The sequence below is a fragment of the Salvia splendens genome, chromosome 8, assembly GCF_004379255.2.
Source record: "Salvia splendens isolate huo1 chromosome 8, SspV2, whole genome shotgun sequence".
Classification (NCBI taxonomy): Eukaryota; Viridiplantae; Streptophyta; class Magnoliopsida; order Lamiales; family Lamiaceae; genus Salvia; species Salvia splendens.
Genome location: NC_056039.1, coordinates 28,206,040 through 28,224,761, shown reverse-complemented (window position 1 = coordinate 28,224,761; position 18,722 = coordinate 28,206,040). Strand labels below are relative to the sequence as shown.

Below are 18,722 nucleotides of genomic sequence, written 5' to 3'. Positions count from 1 at the left end.
TATTGGGTAGGAAAAGTGAGTGGAATATGAGACCCACTTTTTTATATTGATTTTTATAATAAAATGTGAGTGAAGTGAGTTAGTGGAATGTGAGACCTATTTACCATTAATGATAAAAGTGAAATGTGACTCTTATTGGAGGACGAGCCGAAATGACAAAATGTGACTTTTATTGTGAGACGAATGAAGTATCTATTAATCTAAAATAGAAGGTAACTAAAATCAATAATTAAAAGTATAAGATAGATATTACTCCCTCCGTCCCATAAAAATAAATACATTTTCATTTTGGAATGTCACATAAAATTATCTCCTTTTATATTTGGTAACTTCCTTTTCTATAGTAGATGAACCACATTCTCCATTAACAATACTATAATTATTTTTTCTTTCCATCTCTCTCTTATTTTACCAATTGTGTGTCATTCCAAATATTCATATTTTTATCGGATGGAGCGGAGGGAATATCTATTAAAATTAGGTTAAAATTTATCGGTTACTACGATAATAAAATAAATTAATTAATAAAAGATGACTACAAGATGTTCAATAAACTATACTCTTATAATATAATGCACCGAATCTTTTTTTGCACAGCCTATGTTGTACGCCTCAAACCCTTAATTTCCATGTATAAAACGATTTCAATAATCTCATAAATTTCATTGTGATTTGAAGTTGATTGGGCTCCCTGTCATATTGGAAGCTCGGAACAATAATTATATCTACCTTATACTTTTGACTGCAACCCTCATTATTCCTTTGAGATTATTTCAAGATTGATTTATAATGATGAAGATACTCTGTTCCTAACTACAAATTTGGGCCTCTCTCCACACAATGTGTTCAGAATTGCACAGGTATATTTTATCAAGAAATAGTGAACAACACTTCAACAATTTTAAATTTTGCAATTAATAGTACTATTTTTTGCATTTGTGCAAATTCGATACGCGTGACACTCTCCACTCCATTATTATGATACTTTGAGGCCACATCTGAGCTAATGACAACATTTTAAACTACATTTGATAAACTTTTCTAATTCCCCAAATTATATTTGTTGAGTTTAATTTAATTTGAAATATCATTTATGGGTCGGTCAGACTTGGCATATCCACATGTCAAAATATTACTCATTCGTCTGTGATATTTAGTTTCTTTTTAATTTGTTGCAAAATTTAAGAAATACTATGAAGGTAAGTTAGAGAAAAAATTAGTAAAAATAATTTAATGAAACGTGAGGTCTATCTACCCAAAAAAAATGAAGAAAAGTAACCAATGTAGGCATACAAAATTGACAATTAACTTAATGTCGCATACATATGAAGTACTCCCTCATCATCTGACCCAACATGGGTTTTTTAAAATGTAAACAAAATTGAGGGTGCTTAATTTAGTATTTTCTCCGTTATATAGTACTTGAGTCATTTCATCATTTTCTGTACTTGTTTTAAAAAAAATGATACTAATAAAGAGTTAAAAATGAGATACGAAGATACTTATAATGTAAAAAAAAAGAATAATATAGATACAAGTCTTCTCTACATTATTCTCTCTTCCTTTACTCTTTATTCATTTTAACTATTCATTGTATCATTTTTTCAAAATGAGTACAAAAAATGAAATGACTCTATTACTGTAGAACAGAGAAAAGTAATACTCTCTTTGTCGCATTAGAAATGAAACGTTTTCCTTTTCTGGTTATCCCATTAAAAATGAAACGTTTGTTAAAATGGAAACAACAATATCTCTAGTTTTTCCTCTCTTACTTTACTCTCTCTTCATTAACTCACAAAAAATACTGCATAAAATCTCGTGTCGAAAACCAAATATTTCATATATATTGGGACGCAAGGAGTATATAAGTGGAAAGACGGGTTTTAATTTCAATTATTAAAAATCTATGTTAAAATTACAAATGATGGAAGATACATGGTGCATTACTCAACAATAAACCATACATTTAACTTTGTATCCATCTACTCAGAAAAATATTAATGGTATTCTTCGTTTGGGAGGATTAAAGTAGGAGAAAATAGAAAATAGGAAACAAGGGAATATTTGGCTGTGTGAAATGCGACATGTGTATCTTAAGATTAAGGACGTGTGAGGCCACGTTGCTAATTTTTTCCGCACAACATTGGAAATGTGTTGGCTCCAACTCAAACCTCAATTTACATTATACACATCCTTTTTCTTTTCCATCTTTTTTGAATGACAATTTTTTGAGGAAAAAAAAACATAAAAAAAGAAAGAATTGTAACTAAGGTTTTCTTTTTTTTATATCGAGTTTAATTAGTGTATATAGTGTTTTTTTGTCAAAAAAATTTCGTTGCTGCACTGTTGAATTTGAGCCTTCCATGATTGGGCAGAAGATCTTTGCATAATAAGCATCGGTCTTGCATTTAAATTTGTTGTGTAAGTTCATTTAAATTTTTGTAGAAGTTTTACATTTAATCATTCATTCACTTCCAGATAGATAGATGTACGATATCACAATTATTCATCCTTTGCCCCTTTATATCAATTCATTACTATGCTAATAATATGTTACTAGGAGTACTACTTTTGCTCTTTTATTTTATTTTTATAATTAAATATAAGGATGCATCATCAATTATGAAACCTTGGTGCTTTTATTGCGAGTGCGTGTTATATACCAGAGTTTAAAGGAAAAGATAATGATAAGGAACTTGGCTTCGAATGGCTTATTTTTCATTCATCAATTCTACGTTTTGGGCGTAACATCAATTTGGGACATTTTGTTTGTTAGCTATTTTGGAATATTTTCTAAAATTTATATTTATTGCAATATGTACACAACTGTATTATATATTAGACTAAAGGTAAATTTTGATCATAAACATATGACCAAAATACAAATTTGGTCAAAAACATTCACTTTTTGAAAAAACAGGTCCATAACTAATGTAAATGTCGCCGAAGTAGTCATTTTTTTTACGATTCCGTCAAAAAACTAACGGTCAACACTAATTGCACAATGACATGACCATTAGTTTTTTTACCGAATCGTCGAAAAGGGACCACTCCGATAAGAATTTCATTTGTTATTGACATGTTTTTCAAAAAGTGAATATCTTAAGACCAAATTTGTATTTTAATCATATGCTTAGAGTGTCCACAATGGTGGCCCTTGAAGGCCACCATTTGTGGCCCGGCCACCATTCGTGGCTCTCATGTGGCTTCCGTAATGGTAAAGTCAACAAAACTATCAAAAATAACAAGGGCCACCAAATGTGGCCCTCTTTAAAAAAAATTAATTTGTTTATTTTTTTAATATTATTTTTTAATTTAAGTCTAATAAATTTTATTAGTTTTAAATTTATGATCACGATCGAAAAAATCTGCCTCTTCCGCTTCACGTTGCACCGCCGCAACCTGCGGTCTGCCCCGACATGATCACGATCGAAAAATCGCCAATGATGGAATGGCCGGCCAACTGCCACCGCCGCCGCCTCTTCTGCCTCTTCCGCTTCACGTTGCACCGCCGCAACAAGGTTTTGGAACTCTAGATCTACCGCTTGTTGGAATTGTTCATCGTCGGAATCCATAATTACAAGGTTAAATTGAAGTTGGAAGGGAAGATTGGAGGAAAATGGGAGTAAAATGGAGTTGGAAAATGGAGTGGAAATGTAGTATATTTATAACAAAATTTCAAATATTAAAAAAAAATAATAATAATTTTCCGCGGCCCAGCCGCGATTCGCGGCCCTTGCAATGGGAGGGCCGCGGCTCACACGGCTCAGCCGCGTGAAGGCCGCGGCCGTGGCTCAGCCACGATTCTCGCCTCACCGCCCCGGCTCTCGGCCTTTGCAATGGGGGGCCGCGGGCCGAGCCGCGGGCCGCGGCTCCCCCATTGTGGACACTCTTAGAATCAAAATTGACCTTTACTCCATATATATATATTATTTATAAATATACGTGATACTCCATAATTTTTTTCACTGGATTTCAAAACCAATAACCATTACCATGGCAGGTCCTGTAAAAGATATTGTGGTTTTATAAGAGCACACCCCAAATAGAATGCACGAGAGAGAGAGAGAAAAAGTATGATTTGGAACACGAGTTTTCTTTTTGAAGAAAGGTGTAACTTAAACTAATTAAATAAGCAGCAATGATTACAAAATCCTCACCGAGAAACTATGTATAATGATATGCGTGATGATCATCATCATGCATGCATGTTATTCATATGATTGTCCTCATCATCAACTCCATCCTGTCATACCATATCTAACCAAATTAATTAACTATAACAATTGAATACCTCATTATGGTTTAACATGTATACACATGACACATCCTAATTATAATTCAATGATAGCGTTAATTAATAAAATGAAATACAATAGGAATTGGGTAAATTGGTGTGATGAAAATAGTGGCGTGTTTAGGTGGCCTCAAAACCACCAACAAGTCATGGGCAAGGGCAGGTGTGCACACGGTTCAAAAACCGTCGATTCCGAACTATTGGGTAAATTGGTGTGATGAAAATAGTGGCGTGTTTAGGTGGCCTCAAAACCACCAACAAGTTATGGGCAAGGGCAGGTGTACACATGGTTCAAAAACCGCCGGTTCCGGTTCGGAACCGGCGGTTCACGGTTCACCATTTCCATGAACCGGAACCAGCTCGCCAAGGGTTCCGGCGGTTCCGGTTTCGGTTCAAAAAACCGCCGGTTGACGAGGCAGTTCAAAACCGTCGGTTTTTGGCCAAAACCACCGGTTTCGGGCTGGTTCGGCGGTTCAAATTTTTTTTTCTTCTCGTTTTAGTGTTTATTTCAACGAGACTACAAGTCACAAGTCACAACTTATAAGTTACAATTTACACATAATGTTGGACTTGAGCCTTTGGATTGAAAGAGAGTGTATTGAATGATTCTCTTTTATAGCTACATGTTCTTGGATGTGTTGCTCTTTCTTTCAATGTGGGATAAAACTCCTTATTTATAACTACATGATACATCTCCATCATCTTTGTTTATATTAGTTTATATCTTAACTATCTTCTATTATTACAACTTAACAACAAATATAATTACATAAAGTATTATTCTTTAATTCTTTATCATTATCGATTTATTTGTGTATAGGTTTATGTGTATGTTAACTAATAAATACCATTATACATATTAAGAGAATAATTATTATATAAATTATATTAATCTAGTGATAACTATAATATGAATAATTATTTATCTATATACAAATCATATTACTCAATAATTGTTTATTCTTATCTATCAAGAATATATTCACAAATAATAATTTTATTTTTATAAATTATACTACATCTATTAGAATAACAACTATTATACAAAATCATACTATTAGTCTACTACTAATATATAAATATATATACTATATTATACCACTAAACAAATCATTCTTTAGTTATCTATTTTTATCATTATTATACCAATTATATTAATTGTTATTTTTTCACATTTTAATCAATATATTGAGAAAAATTAGCAACATACTTACATTTAAATCCAATTATTTGAACACGTTCACATTCTATAAATATACAAATTATTAGCAACATGCAACATTCAAATTTAATTAAACTATTCTAGTTGATGCTATTATTATCTATAAATTTGTCTTACAAAAAGAATCATAACAAAAATAAAGATAAAGTTAGTGAATAATAAAATGCAGGAAAAAATAAAGAAAAGTAGAAAACAAAAGAAAGTTTTGTATCTCTCATTGGAAAAAGATGAATGAATGATCAAAACATGTAGTTATAAAAGAAAATACTTCAACATATTTTGTCCCACATTGAAAGTGAAACAAAAAATATTCAAGGACGTCTCTATAAAAGAGAAACAACCAAGAATGGTTTCTTAGAATTCTTAAAAGTGAGCACATTTAAATCCAATTATTATTATTATTATTTGAACACACCCACATTCTATAAATATATAAATTATGAGCAACATGTAATATTCAAATTTAATTGAACTATTCTATTTGATTATATTATTATCTATAAATTTGTGTTAGAAAATGAATCATAACAAAAATAAAGATAAAATTAGTGAATAACAAAATGTAGTAAAAAATAAAGAAAAGTAGAAAACAAAAGATGATCTAAACATTTAGTTATACAAGAAAATATTTCAACATATTTTGTCTCATATTGAAAGTGAAACACAAAATATTCAAGGATGTCTAGAAACAACAAAGAATGGTTCTTAGAATCATAGGCCCAACAAATAAATATGAGCTATTATGAAATTATTGTATTTATTTATATGTGAAAATTGATTTTTATATATAATAGTTGATTTTTATAAATAATAATTTTTTTAATATTATGAACCGGCGAATCGCCGGTTTCGGTTCGCGATATTTCTGAACCTGAACCGGCCTGCTTAAACTGCCGAACCGCCGGCGTCGGTTCCGGTTCATGAACAGGTGGTCCAGTTCGGATTGTGCATGCCTAGCCAAGGCCATCTAATCCAAGCTTAACCGGCGGTTCAGTTCGGATTGTGCATGCCTAGGCAAAGCCATCTAATCCAAGCAATAGAATCAATTTATATTGTCAACTCCGACCAGTCCAATCAACATTTTGTGAAATCTGACAAGACACGTGGCCGACAAGGAACACTCCAACAACAAGTAGAACTACAACTACCAAACCAAAACTAGTGGAGAGTAGAACTATCATGAATAGATTGATTGTTCATACCAAGGATCTTTCTACATGGCCACATTTCTTCCAAAAATCAAAATAATTAACCACCCTCTTTTACTTTTTTTTTTTCAACCACCCCCACTTGATGAATTGCATGCTTAAGATAAAAATTTCAATCACACGTAAAGTTGGAACGTTGTGGTTAACAAGATAATCTTGAAAGAGATGGATTGATGAATTAATCATGATGATTGCACTTGATGTAGCATCCATTATTGATTTACACGCAACCCATATATAAAAGGATGTTTTATTATGAAAGTGAGTCAAAAGTTTAGTATCTCAATTTTATACATAAAACCTACTAAGTAGCATCTAACTTTAGCTTTTTCCCAGTTCAAGTAGATAATCATTAGCTTAGAAGCTTACAGTATGATCAGCATTTTGACTATCACCACTTTTTGTGTCCAAGTTTTTTCCATCATAGGTGGCTGATTGTTATGGTATTGGTAGGGTTTTCTTCCTATTAAAATCAACTTCCATAGCTCTACATGCATGAAATATATATGTACATTGCTAGTCCCCGTTGATGATTTTATATGGAGTGAGAGTTGGGAGCTAAACTCAAGTTTTGAGGTATGTTTTTATATAATCTACATTGCTTACTATATGTATATGTGTATTGATTTATAAGATCACCATGATTAGGAAGCAATAGTATTTGATTATGTGAAAGTAGAATTTCGTAATTGTATGTATTGGGCATAAGAGAAAAAAGGTGAAGGCACTTTAAAATGTTGATATTGGTGTTGTGCCATAGTAGCAAGATGATGAGAAAAGGGAAGAATGAGGAGGCAGCTTTATCTCCAATACAGTATGGACAAAGGGAAATTTTTGAAAAAAAAAACAACGTATACCAACCATCCTTAATAAAAATGAAAAGAAGAATGCTCAATTTTAGCTAAACTACAGGATATATATGAGGCCATTCAAACATGATGCTTTTCTATGCTCTGCAATTTTGGGTTCCATTCATTGGCTGCTTTCTTTTTTCACCATGCACTATATCATTCTCTCTCTATCTCTCCCAAAAGTGAAATCAAATGGAAACCAAATGTGAAAACCCCAAACTTCTTAATTTATCAAAAAATCACTTTGTGCAGCTGTTTTGCATTTAGTATTATTTTCCCTAACAAACATAGTGAGCTTTTTTCAAAAAATCTTCACCATTCTTCCTTGTTGTAATAAAATGTCAAACTGCATTGCTTGATTTTCAGTGAGCCTATTGTGCCATTAGTAGTGTTGTTGAGCAGCTTGATAAATTAATTTCTTTCTGTGACTACAGGTCTACAATCATCATCAATTCAGCAGTTTCTATCCTTGTTTTTTTTTGTTAATTGATTGTAATCAGGCATAGCCTGACCACCTTTTGATCTGGCTCCGGATCAGCTACTGCTTCAAAGTCCATTAATTTCTAGTAGCTTACCTTAAAAGGTAAAAGCAAACACCAACACTTAATAATGCTTGTTTTCTGGATTCCCAAAAGGAACTTTTCACTGCGCCTTGCATTTTAATGAATGCAGGCTTCAGAAAGCAATAAATTTTCACAAAATGCCTTTAATTTAACTGCAAGTCTTCTCCCACAGTCACAGTGTGTTGCAGCTGGTTAATAGAGTGGATTTTGTGCATCCAAAAAATGAAGTTCATGAAACTCGGATGCCGTCCAGACACGTTCTACACCGAGGAGGCAACTAGGTACTTTACATATATGCATACTTGTTTAATAATGTGGATCGCCTATATATATCACTGATAGTTTTCACTAATTTGGAGGGCTGTGATGTCTGATGTACCAAGTGATCTCACCATCAAGATAAACAACATCAGTTATCTTCTCCACAAGGTAAAATATTTCCATTTTCCATCATCATATTTCATTAGTCTAGTCTTCCAATTTTCACATCTTCTTCAAAAATGTCTTGTGGGTAGCTGCAGTACCCTCTTCTCCCCAAGTGCGGGCTGCTGCAGCGCCTCTACTCGGAGGCAGACGAGGACGCCACTCTCAAGCTACACAACATCCCGGGAGGGGAGGAGGCCTTCGAGCTCTGCGCCAAGTACTGCTACGGCATCACCATCAGCCTCAGCGCCCACAACTTGGTCCCATCCCTCTGCGCGGCCAAGTTCCTCCGCATGACCGAGGCCGTTGAGCCCGGCAACCTGCTCATCAAACTCTACTCCTTCTTCTCCTCCTGCATCCTCCAAAGCTGGAAAGACTCCATCGTCACGCTCAACAGCACCTACAACCTCTTCGACTGGTCTCAGAGCCTCGGCATTGTCAGGCGATGCATAGACTCCATCGTCGACAAGATCCTCACACCTTTAAACAAGGTCACATGGTCCTACACCTACACCAGGCCGGGATACGACAAGACGCGGCGCCACCAGTCCGTGCCGAGGGACTGGTGGACGGAGGACGTGTCCTTCCTCAACGTCGACATGTTCCGGTGCATCCTGGCGGCCGTCAAGTCCGCCAACGCCCTGCAGCCGCAGCTCGTTGGGGAGGCTCTCCACGTCTATGCGTCTCGCTGGATGCCAGAGATCGCGCGCGACGACGAGGCCTCCAGTTCTCGAGGAGACGACGCCAAGCGTCGCCTCCTCGAGACTGTTGTGAGCCTCATCCCGGCGGAGAGAGGGTCTGTCTCCTTCAGGTTCCTCCTCAGGCTCCTGAGCTTCGCGAACGTCATGGCGGCGTCGCCTGCGACGAAAGCCGAGCTGCTGAGGGTGGCGGGCCAGCAGCTCGAGGAGGCGACACTGAACGATCTGGTGCTGCTTCCGGCTCGATCAGGTGATGAGAGCTCGTACGATGTGGAACTGATTCAGACTGTTTTGGAGAGTTTCATGAGGCAGTGGAAGAGACAAGTCCCCATTGATGAGAGGGAATCCATGAAATCAATACGCAAGATTGGGAAGCTCATTGACTACTATCTGCAAGTGGTGGCCAGAGACGCCGGCTTGACGGTTCAGAGAATGACGTCGCTGGCCGAGACACTGCCGGGAGTCGCACGCCCCGACCACGACCATCTCTATAAGGCCATCAACATTTATCTAAAGGTTCATTCTCAAACAACCATTCTTTTGTTACATCGAATTGAAAATTTGATGTTTTTGTTTTGAGTTGGTATAGGAGCATCCTGATCTGAGCAAAGCAGAGAAGAAGCAGCTCTGTCGCGTTTTGGACTGCCAGAAGCTGTCGCCAGAGATATGCGGGCATGCTGTGAGGAACGAGCGGCTGCCGCTGAGAACTGTGGTGCAGGTTCTCTACTATGAACATGAGAAAGCAAACTCTAACGCCTGCAGAAAGCAGGCGTCTCCGGATGAAACAGAGAGAGGCGCGCCTAGCACCAGCAGAGTTCACGAAAACTCGAATCTGTTGAGACCAGAATGGAGTTTTAAGGGGAGAGGAGAAGCCACCGAAAGCAAAAATGGCAGGGCTTCTGTGGTTGAGCTGAATTCGAGAGAGAAAGCGTTGATCAGAAGAATATCGCACAAGTCACACAGTTAACTCTAAAGGCAGAGGAACATTGGCATCCACATTCTATATAGTTTGTGTATTTATGCACCTGTAAATGTAATGTAAGCACCATTATATGTGTAAATCTGATTCTTTGTTGCTCAGTGAATTGCCTCTCTACATCATTGATTTATCTATCCCACCACATGGTAACACTCATCGAAACGCCATCTTTCAGCCCATGCAATTTGTAGGCTATTGCACAATGAACTCTGTTCATCTGTGACATCTAATTTTGCAAGTGTGGTTTAACTCTCCCGTGTGATTGGTTATTGCAAATTTGCATATAACTGGAGTGCAAACGGAAAGTAGGGAATTATGTTCTCCTTTAGAAACATGGAGAAATGGAGGAGAGGAAAGGCATAAAAAGGACTGCAAGTAAAACACAAGAAAGAGCAAACAAGAACTCGGTAAAGTACATACATACCATGATGACTATAATTTACATACAATGAAGGGGTTTGGTATCAGATTACAGTGTCAGTAATAAAACAAGCTACATACTTCAAAATCTGTGGAAGTGGGGAACCTGAGTCCCTCCAAGGAGGCTGCCTCTTTTATGACAAAAAGAAAGTACTAGGTGTCTAGCTCTATCTCTAAGAATACATGAGGCATGAACCTGTTCGTTATGAGGCAGCTTCCCCTGGAAATAGCATATACACCACTTCAGTCTCCTCTCTGCATATTTCAGGCCTTCAAATACATCTTTCATAGTTATATTTCAGGCCTTCAAATGCATCATCCGGAATGAGTCATTCATTGGTTTCTTATCACGTCCAGAGGATCATAATCATATGGGTCTCCAGCTTTTACAAAACGGCCCTTCACACGCTTCCTGACATCAGCTCTTTCCTTGCGTGAAGCATACCTTATTTTCTTATCAAACCTGCAAAAAGGATACATCATTATTTTTTAACATGCAACTTCTAAGTGAGATGCATGTGAAATGCTAATAGCATCATGCTGAGCATTTTCATTGTCAATTCAGACTCATCAATCAAATTGGTTTTTATTTATCTCATCACAAGAGAACAACTGAAGAAATATTCCAGTAACTATACTTACTTGCGAGACTTCCTTTTCTCTTTATACCGTAACACTGCATCGTCCCTGACAGCTGATGAAAACTGAATATCATACTGATGTTCCTCCATTATTACAGTTGAAAATCCTCCACTCTCTGGGAGATCTCTGGTGTTGCACTCGGTTGTCTGGCCTGAGAAGGAGATTGAGTGCGTAGATTGTGCTGGTCTTGGGACACAATCATTTGAATCAGATTTACAGCTTGTCAAGGACTCAGCTGATAATTGATTGCTAGTAGTACAATTCTGCTTCAATGTCTCAACCTTCGAACTTGAGGCCTGAAAATATTTTGCAACAATAATGTATAAAAACAAAGTCAGGCCGCTAAAAAAATCTCACAGAATCATACAAATTGTACATGAACAATTTAGCAAAGCAAAAAAGCTAAAAACATCTCATCATGAAACATAAGAAATAGAAGGAAGACCTTTGTCGTCACACCCTTAACATTGCATTCATTGTCATACATATCACGCATCCCATAAAAACTATCAGCTCCACCATTGTCCAAAAATTGTTGTGTTTCATCACGAGATTCGTCAAAAAGTGCTTCATAGTCATCTAAACTCAGCTCTGTGTCGGAGATATAAAAGTTCTGGCAGGGAGTTTCTTGAGTGGGTCCCGGATCTTTCTTCGGCGAACAAGCCTACTTGAAAAAAGGTGCTTAGAAGTTAAAAACCGCAGGGGCATAAAATCTTATAAGAGACTTGAAAAATTAAAGGCAGCAAACTCAAATGATGAAAGAGACAAGCATAAGAATAATGACAAAGTAAAAACAAGCTGCCAATCACAACAAGTTTAACTTAAGCCTTTGACTCGAGCTAGACGATTTTTACTGAGGGATAGACAGGAGCAAAACATATTCGTCAATTGCAAAACATATTTGGATGAATTTGGTGGGGTTGTGCTCAGAAGGATCTGGCCTTGAGATGAACAAACATACTCTTTTTCAATGGCAGAGGTCTCTGATTTCTTAGACCTCCACTTTGGAGAAGCAATACACTATCTTTTACAAGGACATGAAGTGGTATCTCAAAACTAATAGTTAGGAATCATCATTTTCTTGATTTTGTTTGTGTTTCAATTTGTATGGATACAAATTAAAGAAGTTGAAGGAATCAGTTCTTTTCCAGTCAGTAAAGAGTAAAAATATTTTTTTCATTTTGAAATCCTTTTTGAAAAGAGGCGTAGGAAATGGCTTTGCCGAGGTGAAACAAACGCAGATGTTAGAATTAAATGAAGGTTAGTAACATACCTTCATAAAGCTTGACTCAACCAACCTCAGCAACAGCCAAAAGAGCATGAATGCAGGGGAATCGGACCTATTATAGATTAAGTTGAGACTAGACGATTTCTCTTTTGCAAATCAGAAGAAGAGGAAAGTAAGTAAGCTAGTACCGGAAATAGAATGTTGATTTATGGAATAGGGGAAAATTGCAAGGTTCTCTTCCAGGACTTAACAAGAAGAAGGAACTAGTTCTGAAACTTCAAAGAGTCAAAGATCTGGTTTTGTACATTAGGAGAAGTAAAAGGGAAAGATGCTTAATCTTAAGCTGAGATCTGTAACCCCAGCAAACCTAATAACAGAGACAATCATTTCCAGAAACCGTTTCCCCTACAATGCCGTTGGTGTGCTGAACTTTGTTCCAAACTGAAAATTGAGTAATTACGAATCACAATTACCTTAGGGTTCATAGAATCTACTGGCTCCTTTCCATCAAATTGCTCAGCCTCGGGAGCTACAATCTCCATACCAGTATCTTCTGTACAGAAATCCGCATGTGACAATTCACAACGAGAGGGAGTTTCAAGATTCATCGGATCCGGTTCAGGATTCGTAATCGACTTATCAACGGAGAAGAAGGACCAGATCCTGGAGAAATCAGCTGCAGAAGGGCAGCCAGAATACAAATTGATCATCTGTCTCTTATGCTCAACATCTGAAGGCGGTGCAGAAACATGGCCAGACCAATTGCAGTCCTGACAAAGCGAGGTGCTCTCCTGGATGCACCTCGTGATAGCGGGCTGAGAGTGGCATCTTTCACATAAAAGAGTCCTCAAATGGCGCTTCGAAAGAGCATTTGCAGAATGGATGTTCCGGTCACAGGATAAGCACAAGCAAGCAGCATCAGACCTGCAATGGACTATCGATCTTTGCTCCCCGCAGAAATCGCATAATCGACCCATTCGACTTTACCGGTTACTCTGCAACAAAATTTTCACCACATCAATTACTTGCTGAAACTGAATCCAGCAAATAAAATCACAAAATCATCGACTGTTAATAAAAATAAACAGAGACAAGTTCAACCCCCCCCCCCCCAAATCGCAAAAAAAGAGAGAGGGAAAAAGCACAAACAGATGATATCCCTGCGTAATTACCACCGAAAAAGTGCTAGAACCTCTCTTTCAATTGAAGACGTTCTCACACTTAACGGCATACATGAAATCGTAGAGCTCTGGCTTTCTCGAATCAAAGCCTGATCATCACCGAAAGAAAGAAAACAACAATACATGGAACACAATCCGTCACAAAGCAACTAGATCCTTGACGAGAAAAGAGAAATTAAACGAAAGAGCAGAGAGTAAAATTAGCAGAGCAGGAGCAGTTCAGGAAAAGGAGGTTTCTAGCTAGGAAGTAGCATCGTGAATAGCACGCAACATACGAGTTGGTTTTGGCGGCGGAGGAAGGAGAAGCGATCGATGATAAGGTGAGTGAAGAAGCAGAGGCGCACAAGTAGTAGTAGAAATGGAAATGGAAATATCCCTGTTTTCTGCACTTTTTCAATAATTTATTTATCACGAAAAGCGAGGACGATATTTGTATACGTCGCTGTTCAAACTTGAAGATCTGCTTTGGAATCCGACTCTATCCTCAGCAGCAGTGTCCACGAATAAAGCTGTATTCTATTGCTATGTATGCATTGTTCTCCAACTTTTTTGGATATTTTTCTTACTTGTTACTACAATTAGATATTTATTGCTGAGTTGTAGTCAGATATTTTCGGTTTCTATTTCCTTGTCATAGCTATGACATTTTTTTTATTGGATTTTTTTAAATATATTTCTCTCTTTTTTGGGTTGAACCATAGACTTAGGAATTCAATCTAAATTCTACATTCAACAATCCACTCATTACTCATTAGGCAAGGGAGGTCTAAAATCCCCAACTTTTTTTCTAAATTTGAGTACATGTTACCAAACCTTTGCATTGAAGGTCCCCCAGTGGTTACCGCAAATTTCAACTGATTGCGTGCAAATTTTGAAATTAGTATTTTAGGTATACATAAAGTAAACTGCATTTTAGGTCCCCCTTGTTGTATATTAGTGTTGTTCATAACGAATGCATAAAGTAAACTGCATTAAACATAAATTAGGTAAATGTGTATTCTATGTATTGAATATTGAAGAAGGGAGATAAGAAGGATGTCAATCGGATCTTCCCAGTGGGTTCCGGGCCATCTTTATTCAGGTTGTGGGTTAATTGGGTGTGTGCTAATCGGGTTGTAATTTTTTCGGGTTATAAAAGTTCCGCCCTAACCCTAAAAACTCGAGATTCGGGCTAATCGGGTTGCTGCCGATAAAATTAACATGCGCTAAATCCAATAAATAATGATGAAAATTAATTATATTTATAAAATGTAAAACATTTAATTATGATAAATTTGAGATATATGCTTAAACGAAAACATAAACATGATAAAATACAAATATTTAAGATTTTTTGCAAAATAAAACATAAATATATTTCGATAAATTTTAAAGCATTTTTTAGAAATTTAAATATGTTTTTAGTTTCTAATTTATTTATTTGTTATTATATTAATAAAAATATAATACATAATTTGTATATTTAATATACAATTGAAAGTTATTTTTTTAATTATCTATATTATAATGACGTGTTTAATAAAATAGTAATACCAAGATAGAGAATTATATTTGGACATTTCTAATTGTTTGATATCATATTTAAGCTTAACTCAAAGTCCAACATAAGATAAGGACCCACCTCAATCTTGCCAAAATTATAACTTTAACCATATTTATGTAACCCACCAATTTGTCAATTTAAGTCTTGTTACTGCTTAGAGATAAGTGTTACTAAATGCAACGGAAGTACTCCCTCCGTTCCATGTTAATAGATGCATTTTTCTATTTTGGGAAGTTCCAAGTTAATTGAGTCATTTCTAATTTTAGCAAAAAAGTAATTCTCACTTTTACTTTATTCTCTCCTCATTACTCTTACTTTATTCTCTCTTACTTTTTCCATCATCCATTTAACACAATATTCTTAAACTTCGTGCCGAAATGAAATGCTTCTATTAACATGAACAGATGGAGTAAGAGTTTAAATTTAAAAGAGAGAAAATGAAATAAAATAAAGGATAGATGACGAATTACATAATTCATGGCGATCGATTTGCGAGGATTGAATAGAAATGAACTCATTGTCATTGCAGAGGAGCAATCGGTCATCTGTGTCAAGCCCAATTAAGCTAAATCGATCGGACCAGATTCATGGGCTGAAAGATATTGGACCCTAGCAATGATTAATTTGTTAATTAGGGAAAACCTAAGTTTCTATTTAATCAGTTTTATTTATCTGAATACTTATTTTTATTCATAAGAAAAATTAATTTTATACATTACAATAATATTTTTTATTCGTAAAAGTAAATAATTTTTATTCAAAATAATAAATATATTATGTACTACAATAATAATTTTTATTCATAAAAATTGTACTCCTACATTTTATTTATGAAAACATTAACTTTTCTCGCAATAACTAGTAATTTTAAATCACAAAAATAATACTCTTTTCGTCCATTGCATATAATTCTCTCTCTTACTTTACTCACCATCCATTTTAACAATTAAATACTTCCCTTGTCCCATAAAAATGTGGGTATATGAAATGACATAGAATTAGTTCACAATTGATAAAGTAAGAGAGATGAGGAGAAATGTAGTTAAAGTAGTATTAGTAGATAGTGAAAATTCACATTATTTTAAGTGTTTAATGTATTGTTATGGTGGATCATATTGATATAAAAGTTGTACTCCATCTGTCCGCGAATAAGAGTCCCGTTTTTTCATTTTAGTTCTCCCGTGAATAGGAGTCCCGGTTCACTTTTACTATAAATGGTAATAGGGTCGCACATTTCACTAACTCATTCCTCTCACATTTCATTTAAAACTAAGTGAAACTCATATTTCACTAACTTTTTTCCACCCACTTTTTTTAACATTTCCTAAAACTCGTGCCGCCAAGAAATGACTCCTAATGGCGGACGGATGGAGTAAATAAATTGATTGTATATGAGTAATGAGTTTGGGACAACTTTCCACAAATAGAAATGCTCATATTTCCATGGCACAGACGAAAATAGAAATGCACCTATTTTCTGGGATAAATAAAAATAGAGAATGTTTTTTTAAAAGACAAGTGTAAAAAATAAATGTCTCACTTAGATGTAGTACAACTTTTTTTTTGCGGGATCAATGACTTTTATATATTATAGCAATTATTTTATCTATGAAATAGGTATTTCTGAATTGTTTGATTACGAATGAAATAATCAATTACTATATAACTTAAGGGTAATATTGTAATTCACGTTGACTTAATGTAATGGACGGGTCTTAGAAGATTTTCTAATTGAACAAACTCATGAAATGAGAAGGCTGCATATTTCCATTTTATTTTCTTGATTCTTTTCTAAATGTGTTGTTTCTTGACGAAGGTATAGAACTATCTCTGTTTATTAAGCGTTTATTTTGTCATTTTTATCTGTCTATTAATAGATATTTTGTTTATTTTTTAAAGGGGGCAGTAGTGTTCTTTCACCCTTAGAATCACAACATCCTTCCAACTATATGCTGTTACGTGGCACTTATAAGCAACAAAATAACGTTATTAAGTAACAAAATTAATGAATGACATTGACGGATTTATGCGAATTGCATAAAAAACTATATATGTTGCATTAAATACAGTTTATTTTACATTTTAGTCTACAATACAAAATAAATTGCATTTAATGCAACATTAATAGTCTCTTATGCAATCCACGAAAATCCATCAATGTCATCCACTAATTTTGTTGCTTAATAACTTTGTTTTGTTTCTTATAAGTGTCACGTGACAACATATGATTGGAAGGATGTTGTGAACTTAAAATATGATATTTTTGAAGTGCATCCATATGTATTCATCTAATTTTATTTCACTCACATTTCAATACAAAATTAAATACTCCATATAAAAATTGGACCCATCTTATACTAACATTTTCTATGTACTATATTTTTAAAACTCATACCTAGTAGGAGTAAGAACTAAGTGGAGTACTATTAACACACATAAGAGATGTCCAATATGGGTAGAGGTCCCCAAACCGAATCGAACCGGCCCGGAATCGTCACCGGTGGTTCGGAACTGGAATCGGAACCGTCGGCGGCGGTTCGAACCGTGACCGGAACCGCCGGTTCCACCGGGCCGGTTCAGGTTCCATTTTTGAACGAACCGTAACCGGCGGTTCGGCGGTTCCCGACAACTTTTCAGGCCTAAAACCGACCTACCCCTAGCCTTTTCAGAGACCGGTCAGAAACCGCTGGTTTTCGTCAGAAAACCGTTGACGAAACCGGCGGTTTCCACCGAAAAACCGGCGGTTCCGCCGGATTTTCAAAATTTTGAAATTTGAAATTTTTTTTATTTAATCACAAATTTCCCCTATAAATACCCCCTCCTCTTCATTTCTACTAACCCCATTCTTATGTTAATAAGAATTTCTCTTCTTAATCTCAATTTCTCTATTCTCCATCCTCATTCTCTCAAGTTATTTACGTTATTTGCGCTCATAATTTACTCACGTCGTTCACGTTATCATATTCACACAATCACACTACTCTCTATTCTCCACTTTCAATTTCCATAAATATCATGTAGTACAACCCGAAATTAGAGACCAGGAACCGGATTGGGACAATCAAGTAGTACAGCCCGACCAAGACTACTTCCCCGACGAAGAAGAGTAGGCCGCCAATTCCTCCTTTCAAGCCAAATAGGTAAGCAAGGTAAGAGAACTACGTGAACTTTGATTCCAAAATGCAACTGAGCATTGAGGATACGTAGGCACCTCAACTTAAATTTTAGATTTAAGTTGAGCTCAAGTCCTTTTCCTTTATTTTTTTTCTCCCATTTGTTTCGAAAATGTAATTTGTAAATTGTGATCAAGACTTTAAGTCCTTTGTAATTTATAATTTTAAAGTTGTAATTTGTAATTTTAAAGTTGTAATTTGTATCAATAAAATTATATTTGTACATCGCATTATTCTAATTTTATTTATGCAAGTATATTTACATTTTTTACTTGAATTAAAATGTTAATAATA

General features: G+C 35.6%; 2 protein-coding genes across 11 annotated transcripts; one reads left to right on the top strand and one right to left on the bottom strand.

Annotated features, from left to right (window-relative positions):
• The first annotated feature begins 7,057 nt into the window (after positions 1-7,057).
• LOC121744330 (BTB/POZ domain-containing protein At5g47800-like) lies at positions 7,058-10,347 on the top strand. Of its 5 annotated transcripts, none has more exons than XM_042137836.1 (6): positions 7,058-7,303; positions 8,013-8,161; positions 8,314-8,422; positions 8,501-8,570; positions 8,657-9,778; positions 9,852-10,347. In XM_042137836.1, the coding sequence occupies exons 3-6, from the start codon at positions 8,364-8,366 to the stop codon at positions 10,227-10,229; spliced, it is 1,629 nt and encodes a 542-aa protein (XP_041993770.1). In that variant the 5' UTR covers positions 7,058-7,303; positions 8,013-8,161; positions 8,314-8,363; the 3' UTR covers positions 10,230-10,347. The 5 variants fall into 5 exon arrangements, with proteins under 5 accessions (XP_041993770.1, XP_041993772.1, XP_041993773.1 ...); XM_042137838.1 differs by lacking the exon at positions 7,058-7,303 and adding an exon at positions 7,691-7,868; XM_042137839.1 differs by lacking the exon at positions 7,058-7,303 and having other exon boundaries at positions 7,691-8,161; positions 8,663-9,778.
• A 285-nt stretch (positions 10,348-10,632) lies between these two features.
• Positions 10,633-14,236, bottom strand: LOC121744331 (zinc finger protein CONSTANS-LIKE 10-like). Of its 6 annotated transcripts, none has more exons than XM_042137845.1 (6): positions 13,988-14,236; positions 13,681-13,801; positions 13,005-13,526; positions 11,749-11,967; positions 11,304-11,599; positions 10,633-11,124 (listed from the first exon to the last, which is right to left on the bottom strand). In XM_042137845.1, exons 3-6 carry the CDS (start codon positions 13,506-13,508, stop codon positions 10,995-10,997), a joined length of 1,149 nt encoding a protein of 382 aa, XP_041993779.1. In that variant the 5' UTR covers positions 13,509-13,526; positions 13,681-13,801; positions 13,988-14,236; the 3' UTR covers positions 10,633-10,994. The 6 variants fall into 6 exon arrangements, with proteins under 6 accessions (XP_041993779.1, XP_041993776.1, XP_041993775.1 ...); XM_042137842.1 differs by having other exon boundaries at positions 13,704-13,801; XM_042137841.1 differs by having other exon boundaries at positions 13,681-14,236.
• Positions 14,237-18,722: the final 4,486 nt, after the last annotated feature.